Source organism: Pseudonaja textilis, chromosome 5 (assembly GCF_049901715.1).
Source record: "Pseudonaja textilis isolate UNSWEBS1 chromosome 5, rPseTex1.2, whole genome shotgun sequence".
Taxonomy (NCBI): Eukaryota; Metazoa; Chordata; class Lepidosauria; order Squamata; family Elapidae; genus Pseudonaja; species Pseudonaja textilis.
The window spans coordinates 43,153,059-43,178,472 of NC_141994.1; the positions used below are offsets into that span (position 1 = coordinate 43,153,059).

At 34.7% G+C, this 25,414-nt stretch overlaps 1 protein-coding gene across 16 annotated transcripts in view; it reads right to left on the reverse strand.

Annotated features, from left to right (window-relative positions):
- ANKS1B (ankyrin repeat and sterile alpha motif domain containing 1B) overlaps nt 1–25,414 on the reverse strand; it is a 286,179-nt gene that overhangs the window by 221,868 nt on the left and 38,897 nt on the right. For all 16 annotated transcript variants that reach the window (XR_015743859.1, XM_087934636.1, XM_087934639.1 and 13 more), the window contains exons 7-11: nt 23,662–23,778; nt 19,764–19,936; nt 17,418–17,558; nt 7,342–7,507; nt 3,688–3,824 (exon numbers count right to left, since the gene is read on the reverse strand). Coding sequence is in view for 15 of the 16 variants with exons in the window: in XM_087934636.1 (XP_087790762.1) it covers nt 3,688–3,824; nt 7,342–7,507; nt 17,418–17,558; nt 19,764–19,936; nt 23,662–23,778 (734 nt within the window). In the remaining variant the exon portion in view is untranslated. The remainder of the gene's footprint in view (nt 1–3,687; nt 3,825–7,341; nt 7,508–17,417; nt 17,559–19,763; nt 19,937–23,661; nt 23,779–25,414) is intronic.

Genomic DNA, 25,414 nt, shown 5'->3' on the forward strand with positions numbered 1-25,414 from the left:
AAAAAAAACAAAGTCCAGTTGCCTCTTGAAAAAGCACCTTTGGGACATCTGCACTGATTTTTCCTCCATAGGCTAGCAAGCATCAAAATTATTGTTAGAACAAGCTATGTGTGATAATTTAAAACATCTTTTAAATGCTATGTTCAACATGGAATTGTCAACAGATGGATGGAGAGCATTGAATAGCACACTCTTTGATTAATTTTTTATTAATTCAATGTCTGGATTTAATTGAAGTCAGTGGCAAGATTCCCACTGGATTCACTTAGAGAACATTATGCAACTAATCATTCATTATATCATTCAGTATTTTAGTATTTAGAGTGGATTAATTAATGAAATAAGGACTTCACTATTAATCCTGAAGATTATTCATCATCCAATGCACTGCATTGGATTATGTATATCCAATGCACTGAAGGGACACGATATAAGGAGAGACATGCAAGCACGCACACACATAGAGAGACATACATTAAAACATAGTTTGGATAGAGAACGTTTTTCTGCATCACTTACAGTGTTAGAATTTAAAGTGCTTTACTAAAACTAAATGAGGGGAACAATTTTTCTTCGAAAAATAGTCCCTGCTGCCAAAAAGATTGGGGACTGGTGTCATATAGTGCAGGGATCCCCAACCTTTGAGCTGTGGACCAGTACGGTCCATAGCTGTCGGAACTGGACCGCACAAGTAACAGACGAGCAAGCAAAGCTTTATCTATGCACGCAGGAAATCTAGGTTGCATATGAAACCAGCCCCCTCTCCTCTGTCCATCCATGGAAAAATTGTCTTGCACAAAACTGGTCCCTGGTGCCAGAATGGCTGGGGACCACTGATATAATGAATCTGACCAGGAATAGGGACTTTAATGCTCCTTCAGTTCTTTCCCAAGGAAAATAAAACTGGTCCACAGACAATGTTGTTAAGAAATAATAAAAGATGTATGAGAGATTATGGAGATGCTGAGAAATTAACGGAAGGAAGAACATATTTAAAAGTTAAGGCAAATAACTCATGCAAAGTAGCAAGAAACCTGGAAAGAATTTCAAACCATACACAAAGGATCTGCTTTAGGTTTTCGTGGCTAATTAAATCTGCCTGGGGATATTGTGTAGTTAGATTCTGGTGGAGGTTAATTCCATAATTGTTCTACTGCCCCTTAGTTTTCCCCCTCCTCAAAAAAACATTCCTGGATACCACCATACTGAGCAACCTTTGTCTGGTGTCTAACCTCCCAAAGGAAAGCTGTGAGAGGGTGATTGTGCACCAGCTTGAATGAAGTGGGTTACTTGGACCCCTTTCAATCAGTATTATGTCTTGGGCATGGAATGGAGTTACACTTTTGAATGTCCTTTGGCACCAGCAGCATGGAATAGTGCATCTATCCTAGGTCTCAGCAGCCTTTCAGCAGCCTTGACGAACATTGACCATGGTATCCTTCTGGATTGGCTCCATGGTTGTGAGTGAGAAGTACAGTATTGTGCTAGTTTGTGGTCGCGACTACACAACACACACGTTTGAATCGAAGCCACAGCAACCTGAAAGATGGCATTTCTCTTCATCAGAATAAACTCTGTATCATAATAAGATGCGCGGTCTATGTAAAATGCTGTGATGTGAAGCTCTACGCATTAACCACAATTCATGTGATTGAGTTCATACGAATAATTATCATTAAAAATGATAATCATGGGTAATAAAGGTAATGGGGTAATGAGGGGAAATTATTATAAATATTGAGTTCTGGGAAACTCGGGTTAGATCCAACTTTATTTTGTTTGCTTAGCTATTATGTTAGACTCCTTGTGGAGGAAGGAATAAACAGTAAGCTTTTGTGTTACTAAATACTGAAGCGAAGAGTGTCTTATTTTCTCCCTGCATTTGTGCCAAAGAGTAGCTGAGAGTTTGCTTCCTTTCTGCAGCACCGGTCAGTGTTTGGGAATTAGAAGTCTTGCCTTTGGTCCATATTATATGGTGTTCCATGGAGTTCAGTATTCTCTCCACACCTATCTAACATGTACATGAAGTCCTTGGGGGAGTCCATTTGTTGTTGTGGGGTGATGAATCTTCAGATACTGATGATACCTAGCTATATATCTCTTCCCCTGGCAAACTAAGCAGTACTGTAAATGTCCTGCTCAGTGCCTGCAGACTGTGAGGCAATAAATTAAACTAAAATTAAATAAAATATATAATTGCCAAAGTTAAGAATGTATAAAATTCCAAATCATAGTTTAATACTACATTTAGTAGTATTAAAAAACAAGTGTACAAAAATGATTGATTTGGTTTTACTCTGCTGGATTTCTGATTTATCATTTTGTACAAATCTCCTGATAAGCATTTTAAAAAATATGGTTTCTATACAGGCCAGCTAACCAATCTCCAATTTTTTACTGTTTTATTAATCAATTGACTTTAATTTATTCTACAAATGATATGTAATTCATATGCAAAAACAAGCAGGGCACCAGGTAAAGAATTGAAAGCTGATTTATTTTTCCACCAAAAACAAAAGAGCAAAAGAATGTTAACTGGGCTCCGTGTTGCTCAGGCAGAGAATGCCTGGTATTTTTGTCCACAAGCTCTCTTCCAATATCTATTGAAGAATGGCAATGTAGACAAATATGTTTATTTAAAAAGAACACATTTAATGACAATAAATTATCTTTGTGGAAACATATTTTACCAAATGTTTAATATTCTAAGCTGATCAGTACCTTTTAATTAATTTTTAATTATTTCCTGCTTCCATTTAATACAGTTTGGGAGATTATTCACTTGGACAACCATTTGTCCAGGATGGTATAAGGATTTCTGCCTTGGGCATGGGTTGGAGTAGGACTTACTTTGGAGTAGAAGACCTCCAGACCTATGATTCTATGATTCTATACTTCAACTGCTATTTAATTTGGTTGACTGTGATTCAGTTTATTAACCTATGATGTCTTCATGATGACAAAACACTGTGACCTCAATCACATAATTTGCAGGATTCAATGAATCCTGAATATCAATGGAGAGATCAATGTGACCAAGGTCAATGAGATGAAAAAGAACACAAATGGCAGAAACAAAAGCACAAGTATGCTAAGTAAGTTAAGTATATATACAATATAACTGTAATGTGTATCAAAAATTAGGCAAAACAGGAAGTGGCTCATTAAGAGTAATGACATCCAATACAAAATCTAGATAAACTCTTTCAATTCAGAATTATTTAAAATTAAGTCTATAAATATCAATAGAATAGAACATTTGTAGTTAAGGAATGAATGTTGGAGTCCTTGATGCTCTCTGAGCTTGGTTATTTGATTGCAGAGATTTTGTTACCAAACTAAGTAATATCATCAGTGCTAGAAGGGAATGGGGTTTGCTCTCATTTTATGTACTAGTGGCTTGTCCTATCAGCATTAGTGGAAGTGATCTTGGTGGTTCACTGATTAGACTGTTCTTTAATTGTTAACTGGTTTGTCAGACAAACAAGTGTAGTGTTTTTAACACTAAAGTAATAATATAGTTTTATGTTTTCATATCCAAACAAGAACATCTATCTGCAATGTTTAGAAATTTTATTTCAAAGTCTTTAAACAAGACATATTACAATGTTCATATTGGAAACCTGAAAGAGAAAAGATGTTTTCTGATAAGCTCAAATGAAATAATATCTATCTATGACTACTCACCTGAGGTCGTATAACTTTTACTATATTTTTCAGTGCAGTATCTGGTGATGGAGGAGAGCAGTCAGGTGTTGGGCCTGTTGAACTGTTTCTATGGTTACCGGTACCTGGTGCAATAATTGCTACTTGAGGTGCATTATCTATGAATAAAAATAGTGTTCTGATGATTACACATTATTACACAAGAATATACTGTGAAAACAGAAAATGGCTTTAAAGACAAATGATTCAGTATTTTATAATTTATTATAATTATTAGATCTATAATTCATATTGTTTGCATTCAGGTTGAGATATTCCTTTATTGTTTTCTACAAAGCCTGTCACTGATCACAGCTAATGCTTAGCATTTCAATGCAGGAAACTATTCATGTGCAGAAATTGGTTTATGTTCATAGGTTGCCTGTCAAGACTAGAGGGGAAACTGGAAGTATGAGAAGGAAATTATATTTAGCATTTAGGAATATTAGTATAATACTCTACTGTACTTAAAAATGGATAGATGGTTAAAAATTATAGTTCTGATATCTTCTGTATAGGAATGGAGAAATATACTAAAGGCTTTCTGTGTTCCAACAGGTGGTATTAATTAACTAATGGGAAAATCAGCTTATCTATTAGGACCTTCCTCAACCTCATTCACCAGGATGTAAACTGTTGACTAAACTGCCCCAGCAACCAATTCAATGACTTAAAAAAATATCACTATTACCTTTCATATATACTTATATACACAATTTGTATATACTTACAGGTGGTGTAATCAAGAGAAAATGAGGAAAATTTCAGTATATATACAGTAGAATAAAGGCTAATCCATATAGAGTGCCACTATTGCTAGTGTGTTCACAGATAAATAAAAGTTAGCAGACACATATATTGTCATTACTAGCACATATGTGCATACCTGATTGGAAGGAATAATTGTCCTAAATAAACATGTAGGCTCTATTTGGGAGGAAGGGCTTGTAGGGAAAGATGTTCTTTCAATTCAAAAGAGCTGATTTTAAAAAGTAAGGGGGATGAGATGGTGTAGAAGAATCACTCTCTTTTCTTTTCATTAAATCTGTGTTTCTCACTCTCAGCAATTTTAAGATCATGGATTTCAACTCCCAGAATTTCACAGTTTCAATCTCCAACATGGAAACTTAGAAGGGCATGCAACTCTTCCCCAGTTTCATCATTCCTTGACTACAACTGACAAAATGTTCTCTGCTTCGTATTCATTTACTGTATCTATTATGGATTCCTGTGAATCTATACGTGAAGAATAGAAACTAGAGGACTGTCAGGTTATAGCTGAGGAATTAATAAGTTGTCAGCACCTGTGAATGATGAATCAAACCCAGCACAGGGAGCTACTGACTGATATAACAAGGAGTTAGAACCTGACCTCAAAAGAATACTAAGCCCTGAAACACAATACCACCAAAGAAGGATGAATGACAGCAGAGACCTGTACAACTCCTCAAGAGAATATCAGCTCCCCTGATTAGGCCAAACCAGGAATTATGTAATTATGTATTCTCCAAAACTCTTCATTTTTTGGAAACTACTCTCCTGATTCCTCATTTGCACGCCTGTGTCAGATATGCCACTTTTTCCCTCTTATGCCAAGTACACTTTACCTCAGAGTTAGTGAGCAAAAGGAAAGTCCAGGACTGGGACAGAATCATAAAAGGCAAGGCATTTCAGTATCGCTGCTGCCAATGGGATTATCTATACAAACACCGAAAATGAACTCATAAATTTGGTCTCAATTTTTTAAAATAGTCTGCACAGTAGAAATATCTAGATGAAAACCAAATGTGGTCTCTAATCTTGAATGGGAGAGCGGGGAAATGACCATCAGCCGAATGCTTGTAGAGGCAATGGCTTAATTCAGTTGCTCTTTTAGGAGACACGAGAAAATATTCTGTTGTTGGAAAAATGAGAGGCTTCAAGAATGGGGAGTGTGTCAGAAAGAATTCCATTACAAGTTTGAATAATAGTGATTTGTTTAAAATAAAGCATAAGCAAGGAATCCTCCTAGACCTATAACTTTTACCTGATGAGCAGATAGTAGCAGGGCTTTTTGCAGTTTCAGCTTTATACAGTTATGATAATTCCTGCTCATTCCCCTCATGTCCTTGTTAATTTTTATTTGGACTATTGCAACATTCTATACATATGGCTGTCCTTAAATAGCATCTGCAAGCTACGTCCATCTGGAATGCTGACTATTTAATAGGGCATGTTGAATTTTTCAATATGCCCTATAAATTTCCAAATATTAGGTATGTTTAAAAGTTGTGACATGCCGTGGGCATTATAAATATATTTTGGTTACTTTAATATAATTTAGATGTGCTTGGTAATATCATAACTTTTAACATTTTTTGTTTCATTTAGATAGAAACTTAAAAGAGTTTCAACTGGATTTTATGTATGCACAATTCTTTTCTCCTTCTTGTTATTGAGACATTATGACATGCAATTGCTCAGAAATCAATCCTTTTTAATTTACTGTAGTAGAAAAAACCTGTTTCAATTATACTGATACTCTTGGACATTATCTAGAGAGCAGAACCTGTGAGGAGTCTATAAATTGGGCCTAAGTGCCATTATACAGTCAAAGATTTATCTACTTTTTACCAAGGTTTTGTATTTAATATTTTTGAGCTTTAATGACTTTGGTTTAAATATTTTCATTATATATAGATGAGATTTTATCCCTTGGTTATAAATATCCCAGAGTTTGATACAAGATGGGCATCTATATACATATTAAATAAATAAAAGACATTTTCTTCCAAAATTATATTTTTCTTTTAAAATATGAAATAGGAGAAGCTACTACAATTATAAAAATAGTATGGAAAAAAATATAAATAAATAAATAAAAGACAAAAAATCCAGAACATTCTTAAGATTACTATAATGCAGAGTTTATTATATGAGAAAAAACAGCATGTATAGTAGTCAGACACTGAAATTCAATCACCTCCTTATTGCTCCTCATTTGTTCACCCCAGGAAAAAATCTTGAAAGTTTATATACTTTGGTCTGGATTGTTCTAGAAACAGGAATGAAGGTATCACAGAACAATGGAAACTGAAATGCTAACAGAAAAAAAGCATCGCAAGTTGTATTGGATAGGAAGAATATGGAACCCAGTCTTCTTTTCACAGGAATTCAAAACTATAAAATATTTTTGGAAGTTAGTCTTTCAGAAAGGCGCAAACACCTGGCTGGATATCCACTATTTGCTAATACAACTTCGACTGAATTGACATCTGTCTCAAGAAAGCTCGGAATGCCCTCTTTTAGTTTCAAATATATCTTATATTTGTGAGTGGCATGAATTTGTTATGTGTTAAAACAGCCTCAAGTTAGGCAGCTAAAAGCAGCAATAGATACCATATGACTTTTTGTTATGATTTACTTTTTCTCACAAGGAGATGGTCAGGAGAAATTGGAACAATAAGTATCCTCTCTAAATGCCAAATTTATGTAGCAAATACAATGCAGCTGGACTTGTCCTTAATGCTTGCTTGTGCTTCCTGCAGCGACAAGCATTAAGTGATAAAATTCCTGCATATTTCTCAAAATCAGCTAATAGTATAAAGAAAAATCTGGGTAGCACAAATACTTGTAAGATCAAAACCAGTAAAACACCTATTTTTGATGAAATTCCTCTTGTTATTTCTAAAGAACAAGGTTTCTTCGTAACTGTTGTATCAAGAAAATCACAGGGACCATTCTCATTTTCTACAGGAAATGTTTCTGAAGAAACAGATGGCACTGCTTCCAGTGTAGCACTCCTCTTCTTTGGAAAGGCTTCCTGAAATATGGAAATAGAATTATATAATAGAGTTGGCCTTGTAGAGGACAGAAGAGAAAACTATTTAAAATGATCAAATATACACTATCATATTTACCTGAAAGTCAATTACAACAATTATAAGGATTTTTAAAATAACTTTCCATTAAAAAATAATTGAAGTTAATTTTTAGAGATCTGCAAATATATCTTTGAAACAAAAATCAGCTGGGCACCTGGAAATACAGAAGATCACTTTTCTACATCTTCTACTACCGGTACTAATAATAGCAAAATAGTAATACTAATATTTTTACTAATAATAATAATAGCAAAAGAGAAAAATGAATAGTTATATCCTACTTTCCTTTCAGTCTTTAGCAAGATTTCTGCTTCTTGGCTAAAACAGTAATCTTAAAAGTTTGCATAGGATTGGATGAGAGGAGAAAGAAAAGAAAAAAAAAGAAAAGAAAAGGAATTTAGCACTATCATTTTTCAGGCTGCAAATTCTCCAAATAAATCATATTGGAACAAATGAAACTCCTCACAAAAGAGGGGTACATTGTCCTACATGTTCATGCTGGAAAAGGAGATTTAGTGCATTTTCAAGAATATATTAATTGTTTCATAATTGAGTAATATATTGAAACTCAAATTCTGACATCTAGAAGTCTAATTTTAGTCTCAACTAGGGATGATTCAGTTTTCAAACTCTACAAACTAATCTGAAATGTCAAAGCTATCTGAGATTGCATGCAGAAAAAAAATGTTACTGTATATCAGTTACTAATAAATAATTTAAACTAGTTCTATCTTTGAATTAGTAGAAAGTTCCCAAAAATGTACTTAATATTAAAAGTGTCACATTAATAGTGCAGGAAAACAACAGTAGACTGTTTGACAATAACAGTTATCAGAATTGTGGGGCCAAACAGCAGGGCTGCTTTCCCTGATATGGGCATGGGAAAATATTGCAAGAGACAGGAGTAAGCCACTGATTGTCTCCTCGCCTGTAACAATATCCCCCAATCCTTGCTCCTCCTCACTAAGGTCCCCATTATAATCTCATTACCAGCCAATAAGAAGGTCAGCTATAACACTCAATACTCAGCAGCCACCTAGCTCATCTAGTTGACACTTTCCATCAACTTAGTTCCCCATCAGCACCCTGCTCTTGGCATGTAAGTCCAAGGGGGGAAGGAAAAAAATAGTGCATCCTTACATCTTCTTAATCCATGGGTATCAAACTCAATCATATCACGGGCCAGATCATGACATATAGTGATGTTTTTTGCATTTGCAGAGCTGGGGTAGGCATGGCCTGCATGTGACATATTCAGCCAACAGGCCGCCAATTTGACAGGTCTGCCTTAATCCATAAAAACTCACACCCTACTGTCTCTCACCTGAAAAGGAGCAAAATGCCCAAGACCTCTCCCAACACTCCTTCACAACCTTTCCCATGGCCACCAAGAGCCATGGTGGTACAGTGGTTAGAATTCAGTATTGCGAGCTAATTCTGCCAATTACCAGGAGTTCAATTATGGCCAGTTCAAGTTTGACTCAGCCTTCCATCCTTCCAAGGTCAGTAAATTGAGGACCTAGATTGTTGGGGGCAATATGCTGACTCTGTAAACCACTTAGAGAGTGCTGTAAAGTACTGTGAAGTGGTATATAAGTGTCATGCTCTTGGTAGAATCGGACTCTGAGGGAGAGGAGGAACAGCCAACAGGGAATGGAGGTGTGGCTCTGGAGGTTGTGGAGGAGGCTAGGGAAGGACAGAGGCTGACTGGGCAGTCAGAGGAAGAACCAGGCCCATTCTCTATGCATCCTAGGACATGCAGGGAGGAATGGAGAAGGCAACAACTTCGCTTACAAGAGAGGAAGCCTGATGATGGCAGATGAGATACTGCCGAAACTACAAAAAGTTGCTACAACTTTAAAAGCACAACTATAATGATGTGGGAAAACACCCAAACAAAGCTGAATACCATACATGTTTCTCAATTACAATCTAAATCATCTATTTATTTCAAAGGTATTAATCTGTTCACTTAATTTTGGGAGCTGATAATAGTCTTCCCATTGCAATTCTCATAATTCATTTTAACTTTATTTATCGCTTTATTAAATATCAATTAATATTCTTATAGTAAATTCCCATTTCCATATCTATTTCAATTAAATCTACATCTGGTTTAATAGTAATCCTTAAAAAATATCAGTTTCAGTCTTTTCTATTTTTAAATCTATGTTCTTAAGTATCACAACATTTCCATGCTGAATCCCCCTTCCTATTTCTCTTCTACCCATTGTCTCTCATCCTCCTGACTGTATAATTTCTTCTCATTTTTGCTTGCTTTCTGTTTCCCATCATTTTCTGGTCCTTTTGCTTAATTTCCCCTTTTCCCCTATTGTTTCCTTCCATTTCTTGCTCCAATTATTTATTTTATCCCCCTCCCTCATTTGATCTTTCCTCTGTAATTCCCTCTTCTGCTGTTTTCTTTTCCTTTGTTTAACTTTTCAAACAATTTCCCCTTTATTTATCACATCAAACTTCAAAATTTTAGCTTTGATTCTTTTTTTTCTTGTTTTAATGTTCATTGTTCCACTTGTTCTTTAGAGCTGGTTTCCTCTTTATTTAACTCCTCCCCCTCTGGCTCTCTTTGTTCTTCTTTAGTTTGCATCATTTCGAATTTTTGTAGTATAATACTATACATTTCCAAGCTTTCTTTCATCATTTCCTTCATGTTTTGTAGTTCTGACCTTATTTCCACACATATTTCACTCATTTTGTGTACTTCTTCTTTTCCTTCTTTAATATTTATCTCCAATCTGATTGTCCAGTAATTTATTTTAACTAGTGCCTTTTATCTTTAATTTAAACAGTCAATGTCTATGAGTCTTTGTTTCCAAGTTTCCTTCTGCTAATTTCTTTTCCAACTTTTTTTACAAAGTCACCAAACACTCCCGGGGCAGTTTCTTCACATGTCTCTTTTCTGTAATGTTCTAATATTTCACTTTTCGGGGGGTTTATTTTACTGTAGTAGAATTCCTCTTATTTCATTTCACATTCTTATTTCATTTCACATTCCAATTTTAAATAGACCAAGCATTTTCAAAAAGTCACTAAAAAATTTCCTTTACCATTAGGTGGCGCTCTCAATTCTGCTTCCACATTCCACCCTTTATTTTTCACTTTTCCCCTTTTTAAATTTTTTATTAATTTCACTAATTCCAATTATTAGCTATTATTTCTTTTTAACACATTCAATTCCAGCATTTAATGAATCTAGTGCCAAAATCCAAATAATTATCCAGTTCAATTTCAAAATCTTTTATACTCAAATGTTTTCCTCTCAATTTTCCACATCCAAATTAATTCTTTTTAAAGTCCAAAGCCAATTTTGTAAGTTTCCAATTTTCTTTTCTCTCTCTCTGGTCGTCACTTCTACAATCTTTAATAAAAATGCTTTCTTTTAATTCTGGGGTACCTTTTAATGTCCAAGTATTTCACCTGGTCCACACACCATTCACTGCTTCACCACTCCAGCACAGTCTGTTTCCCAAACTGCCTCCCTAAAATAGTCACCTCTACAGCTCATTTTCAGAGGGGGGTTTCCTTTCCTAATATATATTTCTGTTTATACCTATTAATTTTGATAAACTATCAACATTTATATTAACATAATTTACTACACTCTCTCAAGTTCTTTAACCTTAGAGAAGAAATACCCTTTTTTAAAACATCCATTTAAAAACTCCAGACTTTTCTTTAAAAATATTTCTAATTATTCATGCTTCCAAATTTACTTTTAGCAATATTTTACAAGCTTTGGGAATTACTCAAACATTGAATATAAAAACCAGAAGAAAAAAACATTTTGAAACCCAATTTATAAACACAAGCTACATTAGAGCTTTCTTTCAATTGCATATCACACTTGTAAAAATCCATCCTAACTCCAATTAACTCATTAAATTTAAGTCACTCCCTTCCACTTATCCTCATAGAATAATATCTTCTTTTTCTTCTGGAATGTCTTTTTCTCAAGGAATACTCAACCTTGTTAATATCCATGGGGAAAAAAGGCCCAAACTTGTTTTTTGAAAGTTATACATTTGCTTGGAGCTCATCCTCATAGAATAAAATATTTTCTCTGAAATATCTATTGAGTCTTTTTCTGAAAGAATTCTCGACCTTGTTAGTATCCTTGGGAGTTGTTAATTTTCTTGAAATTCTTGTTTCAATTGAACTGAGAGGATCATAGTCAAACCACCATCATAATAAACATTGGTGTCAGGTTTGCATTCCAAAATTGCAGTTAAATCCGTTATATTGTCAGATATTGTGAAATTGTCTCAGTGATTTGATAGCTCCCTACACATAATTGCTCCTCTTGTTCTTTTTAAATAACATATATATTATTTATATCTTTAGAACCTAATCAGTCTATGAAATAAATAATTTTCTGTAGAGAATTTTTAAATAACTACCTTAAAATATGCTCAAATTTAGACATCTTCTTATCTCCCTCTAGTGGTCAAAGAATATTTGTTTGTTTGTTTTGGCCAATTAGAATTCATAAAAATTGAGGAATTTCAGCCACTCACAACAAATCAATTCAAGGCTATAGATTATTTTAAAACAGTAAAATAAAACCCCAACTTTCTACCCTTATGTTTCTCCATCAGAATTAAATAGAAAAGATACTCCATGTTTCCTTAATTTAGCTTGCCTCCAGCAACCCTCTTTCTTGTCATATAACATTAAAGACGTCTCAAAAACGTTACAGAGCTTCAAAGAGGGGTAATAGGCTGTGACTGAAGAGAGACTCTTTTAGCTGATTCAGATAATAATTTCATAAATTGGTTAAGAGATGAAAGGTATGTCTTACTGTCCATTTAAAATATAAATCCCAAAATGGCTGCTTTTCCATTACAATTACATTTTTTAAATTTGAGCCTTTCTCCAAATTTACTGGCATCCCTCTAAATCTCAGAAAAATATTTTTGCTTCAAATCTAATAATAATAAATCTAGTTTTGTATCTGTCTTATCCAGTGTAATCTGTATATTTTAACTGTCGCTAATAATTTGAACTTTTTGTCTAATTTTTCATTCATATTTTGTAACATATCATGTAACTATCAGCTTTGGAAGCCATATTAGCACCAGATCTTCCACACTGACACATTCTTGAGCCTGGAAAAATGGAAGGGGGGAATTTCTTGGAATGTATGTGGTTAGACATAGTAGCATTCTTCTTCTAAGTCAAGGTCATGTTATTTCTGCACCTGGTTGAGGGGACATCTCAAGTTGGGATGGATGGTGATTGGGGCACGTGATGGAATGATGGGGGCAGGGAGTGGATTTGTAATTTTTTAACTTATTGCAAGGAAACCTGGAACTTTCAGATTTGGGATTTCCCAGATGTGCCAGTTTACTATTCTAATAAAAGGAACCTTGGAGAGGATGTCTGTCTTGGAGTTAAGGTTTTCTGGAATGCTGACATTAACTTTGAAAACTTTTTCTCAAATACTTCCATAAAAATTTACCATTAATTTTAATTATATTTTAACTGTTGTATTTTAAATTTCTTACTGGGAAGTGGGGCAATAATTAGCCAGACCACATTTAAGACTTGCCTTGAGCCATCATTAATTACTAGCAAATGTAGAAACACAATAATTGTTTTCTGAAGAGTTCTACCAGTTTATCTGAATATCAAACTTTGGGTCCAAATGCAAGGCAAATATCTCTCTCGGCATGATGGCTCAGCAGTTAAAGACAGCCTAGGTTGGAGACCCAAGCTCCATGCAACAGGGTGAGCTTCTGTTACTTGCCCACATAGCAGTTTGAAAGCATGAAAATGTAAGTAGATTAATAGGTACCACTTTGGTGGGAAGATAACAATGTTCTGTACGCCTTTGGCCTATAGCCATGCTGGCACATATCAGACAACTCTAGCTCCCTCGGCCAATAAATGGAGGTAAGCATCCCTAGAGTCAGATAGGGAAATATTTACCTATGTACATGTATAGGTATGTGTATATGTACATGTATGTGTATATAGTAAGTGCCTCTTTCATTTTGGTTTAGTTTGGTTTATTTTCTACACGTAATTTCTGTTGCTGAAATCTAGTAGTCTCCAAATATCTTTCAGTTTGTAGACTTTCTACAAGTTAAATACAACAATAGATTGTTAACAGATGGCATTGAAGTTTTACTTTGCCGTTGGTTCACCTGATAACTACATTATTTTTATACATAGTAGATAGATGACGGGTCAAATTGCTTGCAAATAAATACAGAAATTTATAAATTTGGGGCCTGTATCTCAAGGGGGGAAAGTAATATTGTAATATATTTATCAATATTCAACTGGGTGGGGATAATATTTGTATATGTGCTTCTGTCTTTTCCCCTTTTAATGCACATTTTTTCTTTTGTTTTTAATGTTTTGTCTCTCTCTCTTTGTTTTGTTTTTGCAAAATTTCTTTTTCTTTTTGGGGAATATTTTACTTTAACTTCCTGAATAAAATATTTTTCCCCCAAAATGCCCTCTAGGGGCCACAGGAAAACAAAAAATTAATAAAATAAGCCAAGTTATTAGACCTATTTTTTAAATGCTATTCTTTAAAATTAATACTTAATGTTAGATTAAGCCATGTGCTGCCATATTTGATTATATATTTTTGACATATATAAAACATTGGCTTCTGGTACCATTTCTTGAAGATACTTATGGAACAGAATTTCTCATTCAATTCCATCAAGACCTTAATTTCTATCCCCACCAATAAATTTAGCTTTGACCTATAGACAGAATAAGCTCACTTTTTTATGTCATAATAAAACAATAGACACACACAAACACTACATTATCCAGGAAACATAGTTGTGATACATACTTATAGTCTTCCAACCTCCACCCAGAACACATTACTAAATGTATTGTCTATAGTCAGATAACAATAACAGCAGTTCAGACTTTTACTTGAAAAAGATGCTAATAAGATAAAGAAGTCAGAAAGTGCAAACTTCACATTAGGACTGAAAGCAACAATAAAATAATGTATCACAGCATTTTAACCAATCAGGATATTCCATTACAGATTTCATAGTAGCTGTTTCAGAACAAAAAAGTTCACCAGTACAATTGAGCAACAGACTACTTATATCAAAGGTTTGTTTCAGGGTTTAGGTTTCAGACTATCTCAGACATGAATTTTTTAACATATTACAACTGTTAATGATAGAATACTTATAATCTGTCCCATATGTATCCTTCATGTGCAAAACCACCTATCTTCCTCCATTCTTCCCTACCATCCCAATTTCAATTTTATATTTTATGCATCTGATCAAGTGAGCTATACTTCACAAAATGCCTTTTAATAATATTTATTAGCCTTAAAATTGCTACCAAACTCATTCTGATGTTCAGTTTAGGGGAACATTCTCAACAAACATGTATTTAACTACTAGTACAAAACAGGGTCCGCCCAGACCCAGCTGATTCAAAGACCTCATAGAGTAGTAGAAAGGGTCTAGAAACAATCCAGCAAGACACAAGGCTATTGATGGCCTTAAAAGCTGAAAGATCAAGAAGAAAACACTCTCAACTTTTTCTAAGCACATGAAAGATAAGTGTAATCTTTGACAAAGATAGGAAATAGGGACCATCTTGGACTAAAGACTGCTGAGAAAACTAGCATCCAAACTGGTGAACAGCCTATGATTTGGAGCTCAGTGATCTTAAAGTGTTGGTGCGGTGTTGGGGATTTTTGGTTCAATGTGTGGAGTGTGAAAGATGTGTGTTTGTGTTTATTTTCACGGTCATGATGTGCACTGAAGATGGTGTTTGACTTCGTTCTACGAGGTACAATGACAATAAACTAAACTAAACTAAAGCTGTCTCTTGATATGAAGTAGACTAGACTATAAACTATATCTCATCCCTTTACATTTCTCTACAATTTATTGTCTGTACAATTTAAGTAGATACAAAAGAGATAGCAAAGATGGACAAGATTTTGTAAACTGAGGCTAGCAATTTCTTTTAGAGTATTTATTTGGAAAAAACTATTTCAATATATTTGTTAACAGCCTATACAAGACAGTTTTCTTTTGTTAGTCAAGTAAAACTAAGAACCTGCACTATAAACAAGTACAGTGATAAACCAAGCAGGCAGATGATAGTTGCAATGTGATTGAAATCTCTAACAATAAGTAAAAGCACTTCAACATAGAAGTCCTTCTTTTGTTAGTGTCCAGAATAGTTTATTAATCACACTAACATGACTGTTATATCACCCTACCGCTGTAAAATACAGCAGTTTACTTCTGATTTCTGGCAAAAACTGCCCAATAGCAAACAATGGGTGTTTGCTATGCAGCATTCACTTAACAGTAACAACATTTGCTTAACAACTGCTGCAGAAAATATAATAAAGGTCTGATTGAATCCTTGTCAAGCTCAATTATGGTTTTAAGTCGAGAATATTGTACTTAATTTGATCAATGAATAGAAACATTTAAAAATATAACACAAACGTAAAATCAAATACATAGACAAAATAAAATACTACAATAAAAGGATAAAATGTAACATAGCTATTATATGTGCAAGTATAAATCTGAGTTATTACTGTCAACAAAGGAAAAATACACATCACCTAAAGCAAGATTGTTACCACATTAAACCTGAAATGATGTATAAAACAGAAGTAGTTATTTCTATGACCAGTTATGACTTCATCAAAACAACACAGAATTTGGCTACTGCATAAGTGAATTTTTTATGTGTTTCACATAGAAATTGTCTGGCCTTCCTGGAAACATACATATTAAGGGAAGACTATAAAAAGGCCTGATATCCCTATATAACTTGTAATAATATATACAAAATGGTTGCAATCTCCCATGAGCAGGTACACACGATTAATTAACTTGCAGCAGTGCAGAGGGTAAGATGTTATCTCTGATTTTAAGCTTCAGGAAAGTTAGATTTTTTAAAGGTATTTTTCTGGTTTCCAAGTGTCTTTATTTTTTCCAATTTTTGCCATGTTGGGCCAACCTATTAACTTTTTCCTGAAACTTCACATCTTTTTGGTGAACAGTTATTTGGCTTAGTCATTCTCTAAAAAATTAGGAGTAGTAAGAAAACTCATATAATGCCAATTTTTGCTCTACAGCCTATTTCCAGGGAGAAGGAAAATTGCATCATTCTACAATATTCTTCTATAAATTCTAACTTGTGTACCATAAAGGGTTTGGGCTAATGACTTGGCCTCAAAAAGTTTTAATGCTGCAGGGATTAACTGGTCTCCACTTGTGTAGAAGAAGCACTTAATAGCACTTTAAAATCTAAGCAGTATCAGCACTATGTAATTCTGGTGTGTATTCCAGGTGCCTTTAGATTAGGTAACCACTTAAAGGAATTTCAATGCAGTATTCTGCTCTATTTTTTGCCCTCCTATTGTCCAGGGTTATTGGGTTGTTCTCTTAGCAAAGAGCACAATTTTAGATTTTTCAGAATTAAATCCAGGTAATTGTGCTGCAGTATCAAAACATTGCTGCTATTGCTGCTATATATACTGTATTTAGGAAATTGTGTGGCATTATCTGTATAGAGAACTGTAGGGATTGAGGACTTTGACATTGAATTGTTTAATTTCTGGAAATTGAGTTAAAGGCTTGTTTAAACTCTCAAAAGGCCATGAAGAGGGAGTATTTCTTTTTATGGATGTATTTTTGTCCAAAATGGAACCCCACCACTGGGATCTGGGATCTGACAGAGGCCATTTGGAGCAATGCCATCCATTGTCCTTGTCTAACTTTCTAGAAAACAAGATTCATGGTGAAATTTTCCAACCTATTAACAGGAGGGTACTCAAGCATGATTTGTATCGAAAATGATAAATACCTGAGTAAGACTGGAGAATCCAAGATTTCTACATCCATTACAAGGCGTCAGTGCTTCCCACAAACCTGTAGGTCCACAACTATTTTCAGTTCCACCCTCTTCTTCCTCTTCTGCTTGTTCCAGATTTGTAGACGATGATCTCTGACAACAGAGTAATAATATTTCCAAGCTTATAAAATTCAATAAATTTTCACCTTACATTATTCTCAATGATGTTATATGTTAACATGGTGGTTATGCATTTGCAATAACCTAGAAATTGCTGCCTTTTATAAATGAATATTGTATCAAATAAATCATTTCTAGAAACTCCCATGTTCTTCTAGTGACTTCTTGAACTCCTCCTTATTTTTTTTTCATTGAATTCCACATGCTACTTTCTGAACTCTTTGAATTTCTTTCATTTAATTTAATACTGTAATGTACCGAATTTTTCATAAATCATTAACTGATTCTTTTTTATTATCTGAAACATAATTAGCATAATTTATTAAAATGAATTGATTACGGCTTTTGGAATGTATTTAATAACTTATGGTATTGTCTATCCTAAAGACTACACAACCCATAGGAAACTGTCAATACATTGTATTTGGAGTCCAATCATCAGGGATCTTTTTGGATTCATACTACACTAAAACGTGCCAGCCTCTCTTAATAAGTTCACCAAGAAACATGCATTTGGAAGATCCTTCTATTGTATAAAATGGCTGGTGCTCTTCTTTATTGAATCATACTGCCATCTACTGGAAGATGGATACCTAAAAATAAAGTCTATTGCAATACTTTAATTAAAAATTAGGTTTTAGTCATAGGTTTGTTGTCATATTTGGACATAATTACTTTTGTTTAATGCTTATACATATGATTTTACAGAAGAAACATAGAATTCTCTACAAAGTCGCAAATTGTTCAACGGAGAAAAAATAGGCGTTGAATTATTACTTGTTAGAGTTATATCAGCGTCAATTCTAGACTTACAAGAATGGCTTGAAATATCTTTGCTGAAGGAAAATGGTAAATATAGTTTAATCAAAAGAAAAGATGGATAGAATTTATAAAATTATAAAAACAAAACAAAACAAATGGAAGTTCCCAGAAAGTAGCTGAAAAACCCCCGCAATATACAGTAATAATTTCAGGGAGATATCGAAGAGTCTTGATATGTGCTGCCACTTCATTTTATTATCTAATTTTTAATTACATTATTTTATGCAGGAAATAAGTGTTGCAGCACATAAACATATGAAACAGATTTAAATCATATTGTTAATTGCTAGAATTTAAACCAGGGGTGTCAAACATAAGGCCTGCGATGTGGTTGGATCCGGCCCATAGGACCATCCTGGAAAATGTAAGGCTTGTCACTTTGGCCCGGTCTACCCAACGTGAAGAGGAAACATTGGGCCAGCGTGGCTTTGGCCCAGTCGTCCCAATGTGAAGAGGCTAGCATGGCTTCGGGCCATTCTACTCAGTGTGAAGAGGAAACATCAGGTCAGCATGGTCTACCCAATGAGAAGAGGAAACATTGGGCCAGGTGGCTTCAGCCCGGTTTACCCATTGCGAAGAGGAAACATAGCAACAGTTTGGGGAGTGGAATCAAGCTGGCCACACCCTCCCAGTTGGCCATACCCAGTGAGTGGTGTCAAGCTGGTCACACCCACCCAATTGGCCACACCCACCCAGTTGGCTATGCCAGTGGTCGCCAACTGGTGGGCCAGAGACCACTGGTGGTCCATAGGAAAATTTTGGTGGTCTGCAGAGAAATGTCCACCCCAAAGCATCCCCCCAAAGCAATTAATCCAGGCTATGTGGGAACTCAAGTCTGGCCGCCCACATGGCCCTCCTACCCACTGGCCCCCACCCTTCAGCCAAGTGCAAACTTTGCCTTGAGTAGAGCCATGTGAGCTGGAACTGGAAGGTAAGACCAATGGTGGGGGAGGGAAATCTGCCCTGGGGTGGCTTGTTGACTTTGGTGGAAAAGTCGGTTCCATATTCCAGAGCAGCAGTAATCACAAGACTGGCCCTCTGGAGGCCAAAGAGCGCTCCTCCAGTCCATGGCAGGCCAGTGCACCCACGTGGAGGAGCAGCTGCTCCAGGATGACCAAAGGGCCAGTCCTGTGACTACTGAAGCTCTGGAATATGGGAACGACTTTCTCACCAGCATCAGCAAGCCACCATCAATCAAAATTCATAAAAGTGGTCCGCAGGATTTAAAATTATGAGTTTGGTGGTCCCTGAAGTCTGAAAGTTTGGCAACCCCTGGGGTATGCCACAGCCCTGATACGTCCCTTAATGAAATTGAGTTTGACACCCCTGATTTAAACTGTACTCTTTCTCACTTACTATATTAGACTTGGCTCGGTTTCCATTTGCTACTGCTTCTTCTTCTGATACTTTGCTAGCATCATCCAGATAATCATCTGATATAGTATGGCTCATGTCTTCTAAATAATCTTTTTCTTGGCACAGCTTGATTTCATCTAATAGTTTTGATAATTCACCAGTCACAGCTTCACCTTTACAAGAGCCAAAATATAATAATCAGTCACTAGTCAAAGAAAATAAGTCAATTTAATATTCAAAGTATGTTCTTCTTGGTGTAATCAAATACAGAAGCAGGTGAAGATTTAATTTCATAATTAGTATGTTTCTTTTTCTTTTTTATGTGGATATTATCTCTGTTATTCTGATATCATTTGATGTAATATTACACACATCAAATGTTTGGGGAATAACATGATTAAATAATGCCATTCTGTAGAATACACTTGAGTTATACAGGCATTCAATCATACATGCTTATGGTGGTTGATTGTAATATGGATGCTGCTCAGTTGTTAATTCTAAATACTCAATTTTAAATCAATGTTCATTTTTTCTGTAAATTCAATTTTCAAAAATCCATTTCAAAATTGTTTTTTTTTCCATTAAAATACTATTAAATTATCATTATTTGGCATTACTATATGGATTTGGCATTTTGGGGATCATTTGCAAATAATCACAAAGGCAAAGTTCTCATGCACATCTATCCTTTATTGTATGGATCAATAAGTAAATTGGGAATCCAAAATGGAGCTATTGAACTACAACAACTTTCAGGCTGAAATGCCTATTTCCTGCTTTTTTTCAAATATATATAATGTATTTATCATAATAGTATAATAATAATAATACTTTATTTGCAGTCACAGACCCAAACACAACAAAAGAAGAACATGGGAAAATTAGTCATGAACAATTGGTCACCAAAAACTTGACTAAGGGGAATTTCAGTGTTCTCCTCTGATGGTTACAGCTCTTAAAAAAAAATTGGAAACCAAAGAAGTGATATATGAGGAGCCATCCCCAAGACAATATAAGAACAAATTATTAACATTGGGTCTAGAAGGGTCTGTTTCAAGGAGAGACAGTAACTTAGATCTGCCTGCATCTATCATAATAGTGTAGATTTCATTGTTTCATTGTTAATTTTTTTCTTAAAAACAGTTATTTTGTTATGTCAATTATATTCAAAAGTACAAAAATGAATGAAATATATTTAATTACAAGTTCAAACAAAGACAGACATGAGCTATTGGGTTTTCCTTTGCTCATCCTCACTCTTTAAAGAAACACAGTTACAATCTTGGGATTTAAACTACCTCTTATGTGATTCGTATAGACTGATTATTAATGCTATCAAGTCAATGTCTGCTCTTAGCAACCACATAGACAGATTTTCCTTATTAGAATCAGTCCCTAACCTGTTCTGTGAGTTCTTTTAATGGTGCGTTCATCACCACTGTAACTGAGCCAATTCACATTACTGCTGGGCATCCTCTTCTCTTTCTTTGACCTTTCCCAAGCATTAGAGCCTTCTCCCACAGGCTAGGTCATCTCATAATGTATCCAAAGTAAGATAATTTGACCATGGTCATTTATTCCTCTAGTAACACTAATAAGGACTCTGAGTATATTTGTTTTATGATATATTCGTTTGTTTTCTTGGATTTCCATGGTATTCTCAATAATTTTCTCGAACACCAAAGTTCAAAGGCCTCAATACTCTTCCTATCTTGCTTCTTCAAACTCCAAACTTTGCTTTCATCAACTGTCACAAGGAACAGCACTGCTTGCATTAGTCAGATCTTTGTAAGTTTAGACACATCAAAGCATATACATATCTTTTCCAATACATGCCTGGCTGCCTGACCAAGTACTAGTCTGTAGAGTATATCTTAATTGTATGTTACTTTACTGTTGATCATTGAGCAGACTATTCACTTCAATATCTTCGTTGTCAGTTGTAAGACTCAGTTTTGTACCTATTGTCACTGATCTTATTTATATTTAATTTTAGTCCCATTTTAACTGTGTCTTTTGTATTTCATTACTATATTTTATTACTTGCAGATCCTTTGCATTTTCAGCTATTAGAGTAGTACCTTCAGCATAACAAAAGTTATTGATGTTTCTTTTTCCAGTGATAAAATCACACTTGTCTTCTTCCAATTCAATTTCCCGTAATGTATATCCAGCATTTAGACTGAATAAAAAAAGGGAGAATATACAGCCTCGTTGCGCTCTTTTGCCAACTTGGAGTCAGTCTTTTTACCATGTTCTGTCTACCTTCTGACCTGTATTAACTTTCTTATGTGAACAATGAAATGTTCCAGGATTTCCATTTTATCTAAGCATATCGACATGATCAGTTGAAACCCTTTTTATAATGAATCACATACCTATTTCTCTTTAGTGCTCTTTGGCTTCCTCAATTATTCAGCATATATCAACATTAATGTCTGATGTTCCTCAGCTTTTTCTAAAGCCATCTTGAACATCTGTCATCTCCAGGGCTCTAATCTATATTTGATTACCCTAAGCATTATTTTACTGTGAAATTAAGGAATTATACTATAGTTTACATACTCTGCTAAGTTTCCTTTTGCGGTATTGAAATGTACATTGACCTCTTCTAATCAATTTGCCATTGTATTGTTCTCCAGATTTATTGGCATAGATTGGTTTGAACTTTTCTTCTGTTCTTACCGTATTTCTATGGGTATTCCAACTGGGTAGCATTCCAACTGGGTAATGATCAAAGTGCTGTTCTAACTTTATTTTCTAGTACTAAACATTCTTATAAGTAGGGAATATATTGAATATTGATATTAATACAGTATAATATTTCAGTATATTCCCTCCATCTTTGTTTGACCTCATTTGAATAAATTACTATTTGTCCACCGACATTTTTCAGATACTCTTTCTGAGTTCAGAGGTTTTTTGAAAGACTTTCCTTGTTTTTCCATATGTGTCCATCTTTGAAGTCTGCATATGTTGCTGGATAGGTATTTGGATATGCAATAGTGGCAAATATCTGTAGATTTGGATAGGTTGTTTCATTCATCCTTTCTTCCAAAGCATTCGATATGCTTTTCTATATTTATGTTTGTTTGGTGCGTTCTATTATTTTCTAAAAAACATAATTGAGCCATGGTGGCACAGTGGTTAAAATGCAGTACTACAGGCTACTTCTGCTGCCTGCCGGTTGCCTGCAATTTGGCAATTCAAATCTCACCAGGCTCAAGGTTGACTCAGCCTTCCATTCTTCTGAGGTTGGTAAAATGAAGACCCAGATTGTTGGGGGCAATATGCTGACTCTGTAAACTACTTAGAGAGGGCTGTAAAGCACTGTGAAGCAGTATATAAGTGATATTGCTATTTATTTTACATTTTTAAACAGGCTATATTGATATTGGTATAGTCATAAAACCCTTAAGAAGTGGGATAAATGTTTTAAATTCTAGCTTTAGAAACTATAACAAATTCCTCAGAAACTGATTTTGAGAAGATGGTTGGCACACGTCAATGTGCACTAAATGTGTTGCCATAGCATACCCATTGTTAAGACTGTAATGATATAAACATGTTTTTTGTATAAGTGAGAAAAGAAAGGTTTTTAGTAGAAGTGTATGATAAATTAGGTTTACAACTTAACAACTATGGTACTTGGCAATCAGTAGTGATTATTTGAAGATTTAAAATATACCTTAGAATACTTGAAACCCAATTATGTAATATTTTTACAAAAACTAACATTTTATAAGCAAAGAAGGATATCTTTAATTTTTTATTACTACATCTCTAGTTTGCAAAATAGGTACAATAATATCATATTGACTAGGTTTTTCATTATTAACATTTAGTAATTTAACCCATTAAACACATAACAAGCTAGTGAGAATGGAATATTTACTTTTACTTGTTTGTATAGGAGAATCTTCTGGGGATAAAACACTGGACTGTTGATCTGATACTAAATATTCCTCTATAGATTCCTCTGGAACTTCTGAATTTCCTTTTTCTGTGTAATCTATGGTAAGAATATATCCCATAAATAAAATTTGAAAATTCATTTGACAATATTTTTTGAATTCTTCATATATTTTGATTTAATGTTCATATTGTATTTAAGTTATGTAATTTAACTTATATTGTGCAATCATAAGTCATACAGCCAATTCTATGAAATTTCCTGATTTTAATGGAGATGAGTTACAATTAAATATATCTACAACTAAAATTTTTACTGCACCAAATAAATTAAAAGTTTATTTTAGAAAATTTGATTCAGTAACATAGTTAAGTTTTCAAAGTTCTATCACAGTATTGTGTCTCTATAAACAAAGTTTATGGATAGTCCGTAATTTACAACAACAAATGAGATTGGAATTTCTGTCACTAAGAGATGTGGACATAAAGTGTGACCATGTCACCCAGCAGTGGCAATTCCAACAGTCCTAACTGCCATCATTAACCGACTCCCTCTGTCATTAAATGAGGAACTTCCTGTTAGCTTGCCACAACAAAACTCAGTGGGAAAGCCAGCGTTTAGTTGCAAGTCACAGGCCAACAAGCAGTTTAGTGATCGCTTCTGGGTGGAAGAAGGCACAAGAGGGTATGAAGAGGATGTGAAGAAGTGCATGTAAGGTGCTACATGGGTCAGATACAACAAGGGAGAATTCAAGAAATGCAGAAGAGGCATGGCGTGAGTTGGGGAGGACTTACAAGGTTGCAACAGAGGGTTCAGGAGGGGGTATGTGTGAATGGTGCCACCTAGGTAAAGGAGGGTGTGTGAGAGATTGCATGAGAGGCACTGTGTGGGTCAGGAAGGTTATGCAAGGATGTGAAAGTGAGTAGGGGGAGGTGCAAGAAGGATTATTGGACATTTTCTGCAAACCCACAGAGTTGTAAAAATAGGATTCTATCAGCCTGCTCATGCTTACTGGGGATCAAATCAGGATCCCTGACTAAAGGCAGCAAGACATATAAATATAGGGAGGTAGATTACTTAAGTGTCCACAGCCCCTTCCCACTATCTCGGTATTTATATGTTGGAATGCACATATGAAAAACCTTTTCTAAAGTAAAATTAAATGGAGAATACATATCAGGTTGCCATTAATGGGAAATCTGCAGTTTCATGATAACCAAGCAATGAAGAAAATAGAGTGTTAGATTCAAAAACAGAGTAATTTTCAGAATCTGTTAGAACTACTTAATTTTAAATATAAAATAACTAGGAATTAGGTTTGTATCCTTTGGTACAGTTTTCTTGGAGAAAAGAGTAAGGCTGATGGCAGGCTGAATGCAATACTACTTGACCACTCTAAAATCTATGGAAATTATTATTATTTTATTGGATAAAACAAGCAAAGACAAGTTAACTGTGTAGTGTAGAGTCACAAAAGCAGAGAAAGCAACACAGATCAATTCACCAAATCGAAAAAGATTGATGTACGGAGATATCAAAGAAATAATATAAAATGTAAAAGACTAAAAGGTCCCAGATCACACATTCTGGATCCGATAGACATAGTTCAGGATTGAAATGTGGAATGTATAGGGCTCTCTAGCTTAGTTGTTTTCTTGCAGATGTTTCATTACAATACAATTAGATTGCATCATCAGTTCAACATCATGTACTGATGATGTTAGCTAGACAGGTA